Raw genomic sequence first — 4,083 nt, 5'->3', positions numbered from 1 at the left:
CCTTAAGTGCCCAGAAACTGGAGTAGGGTCACCACACACAATCTACAGAAGTGAATTCTGTGCCCTTGCAGTATTTTTCTTAAAACAAAAACGGCGCATGCGTGTTTTCCTTTTGTATGGGAATGTGTTGGATCTTTCTCCCATGATAGGGAATTGCTCATGTGAAGAACAGAGCTAAATTCTCTGCCGACATATCATCTCAAGAGAATCGGCACATGCTCCAGATTTTTCTCCCATGTTCGAAACTAGAGTAGGGTCACCACACGCAATCTACAGAAGTGAATTCTGTGCCCTCGCAGAATCTTTCTTTGCAGAAGGAAGTCTGCGCATGCGCCGTGTGTTTTGCTTTGTATGGGAATGTGCTGGATCCTTTCTCCCATGAGTGAGAATTACGCATGTGAAGAACAGAAATAAATTCTCTGCAGACATATCATCTCAGAAGAGAATCTGCGCATGCGCCAGATTTTTCTTCCATGACATCCACAAGCAAACAAAATAAAGTCTCAGCGTCACATTACAGAAAATAATCGGGGCAGACACAGCAAAGTGTTTTCCTTTTTTGTTATAAATAATCATTTCTACCTTCCCCCTACAACGTCTCGCGTTGCAGAAGAGAATGTGCGCATGCGCCATGTGTTCTCCATAGACATAGCAATGCATTTCTGTTATTCCTTAATAAATGTCTTGTTGGAAATATTATGGCAGAATCTTAAAATACTTTTTCAATTGCTCCATTTCTCCGCAGAGTTTGAAGGAGACGCTCAGGCGGTGCTGAAAACCATGAGACGATACATCCGGGATTTTTTTGGATGCCGGGAATGCGCACAACACTTTGAAGCCATGGCCAAGGAGTCGGTGGACGGGGTGAAGACGGCGGATGAGGCGGTGCTGTGGCTGTGGAGGAAACACAATGTGGTTAATAAGAGGCTGGCCGGTGAGTAGTGGCAGTGGACAGATTGTTGGGGTGAACACAACAGAGCATCGACTTATATAAACATTAGTACCAGTGCGTGGTTGGCTCTATAGTGGGCATGCTCGCATGTGTCCATTGGTGGTCAGTGGGTTGGCCCGTGAGGGGGAGGGTCAGTGGGTTGGCCCGTGAGGGGGAGAGTCAGTGGGTTGGCCCGTGAGGGGGAGGGTCAGTGGGTTGGCCCGTGAGGGGGAGAGTCAGTGGGTTGGCCCGTGAGGGGGAGGGTCAGTGGGTTTGGCCCGTGAGGGGGAGGGTCAGTGGGTTTGGCCCGTGAGGGGGAGGGTCAGTGGGTTGGCCCGTGAGGGGGAGGGTCAGTGGGTTGGCCCGTGAGGGGGGAGGGTCAGTGGGTTGGCCCGTGAGCAGCCGGCCTGCTGGGACTTTCTGTTCGCTAGCACGGGCTGTGTATCGAGGAACTTCCGCACCCAGAGCGCTGACGTCAAAGGCAGGAGCCTCTGATTGGTCAGTGCACTTCCTTTGAGTAGCAGTGACAGCAGAAATTCCCGCCTCGTCGCCGATGGGTACCGATACACAGCCTGGAGCAGCGCACTACAGGACCCAGGAGGCCAGCGATGGAACGGAAGGTACACATATTATGCTCACCTTACCTTCCGTTCCATCGCCGGCCTCCTAAGTCTTGTAGTTCACCGCGAGGATTCCTCAATCGTCGCGATGCACCGGCGAACTACAAGACCCAGGAGGCCGGCGATGGAACGGAAGGTAAGGTGAGCATAATATTGTATGTGCGTGCGTGTTTGTTTGTGTGTGTGTGTTTTATGCGGGCATGTGTGTGTTTGTGCGGACTGCAAGAGCGGGTCAGAGTGTGGTGGATGTACGGAACCGGAAGTGTGTGCGGTGAGGATTTTGCTCGTACAGCAAAGCTTTCTTGTAAACAGTTACAAATTTACAGAAAGCTTTGCTTGTTAAGCGAAATTCTCGTTACCTGGGTTACTCGTTAAGCGAGGTTCCACTGTATAGGAAAACACAATACAAAGCTAGAAAACAGATTTAGCAAAGATGAGGCCCAAACTATCTTTATAGGAAAGGATAGGAAAGAGCACTGTTTGCAGCCGTAAACCCCCCCCCCCCCCACAAAAAAAATCTCAGCACGCCTGACATGGAAAAACCCCAAGACCACACGGCCTCTCCCCCACTGTATCAGCACTCTGATGTTACTGGGATCCAAAAACACTAATATAGATGAGGGACTGAATTTAATACCAAGCATGACAAACACAATACATTGCAGAATCATGGAGCTAAATATACAGACACTCCCAGCAGGGAATGATCCAGTTCCACCAGGAACTCCACACAGACAAATTAGAAATCAAGCATTAGTATCAAAAACAGAAAAAAACAACAAGAAAGTGGAAACAATAAGCACAGGTTCAAAGACCAACTTATCTGAGAGGAGTACTGGTAGTGAGCAGAGCTGGTTACAGAATGTCCTTAACACACAGGAGACATTGAGCACCGGCAAGTAACAGGAGAAAACTACTCAGTTATATACCCCAGTCTGAAAGGCCTGATTGCCAGTCCTCCACAGGTGTGTGGCTCTCATTCCACAAGTCAACTGCACTGCCAGCACTGACCACAAGAGGGAGCCCCAAACTGGAAAATGTATTCACAACAGTTAGCGCTGGAGCTGCCACGTCTTCAGATAGCGGCCGCGTACTGCACATCTGCCACCTATTGATATTATTGGGAGGTGGGGTGGACAACCCCTTTAAATGGTTATCCCCCTCAAAAAAAAGTTACATTATCCCCCACTGTATGGATAAGTGACACTCCGCAATCTTTTGGGGGGAATAACCCTTTTTAAAAGGGTTGTCCACTACTTCCATATCCAAAGGATAGGTCATCGATGTCTGATCGGCTGGGGTTCTGGGGTGTCGGCAGTTGGAAATGGTTAGCGATGGAGCTGCCCCATCTTCTGATAGCGGTTGGGTACTGCACCGCTATGAATATGCAGTACCCGGCCGCAGAAGAAGGAACGGACCGTTTCCGACCGCGTGCACCGAGAACAGCTGATCAGCAGTGGTGCGGGGTGTCAGACCCCGGCCGATCAGACATTGATGACCTATCCTAAGGATAGATATCAATGTAAAAGTAGTGGACAACCCCTTTAAAGGGTTATTTCCCCCATAAAGTTACATAATGGAGTGTAGGTGCCTGTAGTGAGACCACCCCCTTTAATACCAAATATCTATGTTTTGGGTTCAGCATCTGTAGGATTTACATGATTTTTTGGGCTCTCCCCATATAGGTGCCCCAAGCGAGGATCCAAAAAGCCCCAAGGTAGAGTGGCCAACACCCGCCCTCTGCCCGGCCTGCCACGAGGAAATAAACGGGCTGCACAGCTGGAACGAAAAAGAAATCCTCGCCTTCCTCAAGGGCCACTACGGCGCCAACCAGATCTCCTTAAAATACTCCGACCCGGACAGCGACCGCCACGAAGAGGAGGAAGGAAAAAACGACAACCACCACACCAAGGATCCTGGAGGTGGCTCAGACCCCAAACACAAGAAGCCGCAGGACCGTCCGATTATTGGACCAGACTTTATTAACAAGATAGTCCAAAAACCCATCGACAATGGGAAAAACTCGGAGGGGGCCAAGACGGTCACCTTCCTGGGCCTGGGCTTCTCCAACATAGACATGAGCCTGTGCGTGGTCCTCTACGTCACCTCCTCCCTGTTCCTCATGATCATGTATTTCTTTTTCAGAGTCCGGTCGCGAAAATGGAAGATCCGGTATAACCGGCCGTACGTATAACGGCATAGTGCGCGGTTTTATTTAATTGGACGCTCCTTATTGGTGTTTTGTAAACTTTTATTTTTCTTTTTACGCTAATTATTTTAATATTTGTACGTCTGTTCAGGGATATATGTGTTTATGGATGTGTGTAAAAGATGGAGGTCGGCGTCCCTTAAAGCTGGGTCTGATATTGCTGCTCAGTTGCAATACCTCACTTGGCCCCACTCCTCCGCATGACCGCTGCAGTCAGTCAGTGCCCAACGATTGGCTGCAGCGGTCACATTTCAAACGAACAGGAAGAAACGCCTCCCTTCTTGTTTGGACAGAATGTGACACGCCCCGCCAGACATGGAGGA

General features: G+C 49.5%; 1 protein-coding gene across 1 annotated transcript in view; it reads left to right on the top strand.

Annotated features, from left to right (window-relative positions):
- QSOX2 (quiescin sulfhydryl oxidase 2) overlaps window positions 1-3,817 on the top strand; it is a 44,840-nt gene extending 41,023 nt beyond the window's left edge. Inside the window, 2 exon segments of the mRNA XM_075324732.1 lie at window positions 746-934; window positions 3,237-3,817. Coding sequence (XP_075180847.1) covers window positions 746-934; window positions 3,237-3,745 — 698 coding nt within the window. The 3' untranslated portion in view covers window positions 3,746-3,817.
- Window positions 3,818-4,083: the final 266 nt, after the last annotated feature.

Source organism: Anomaloglossus baeobatrachus, chromosome 9, assembly GCF_048569485.1.
Source record: "Anomaloglossus baeobatrachus isolate aAnoBae1 chromosome 9, aAnoBae1.hap1, whole genome shotgun sequence".
NCBI classification, from domain to species: Eukaryota; Metazoa; Chordata; class Amphibia; order Anura; family Aromobatidae; genus Anomaloglossus; species Anomaloglossus baeobatrachus.
The sequence above is the reverse complement of the archived record's forward strand: the minus strand, read 5'-3'. Positions and strand labels throughout refer to the sequence as shown.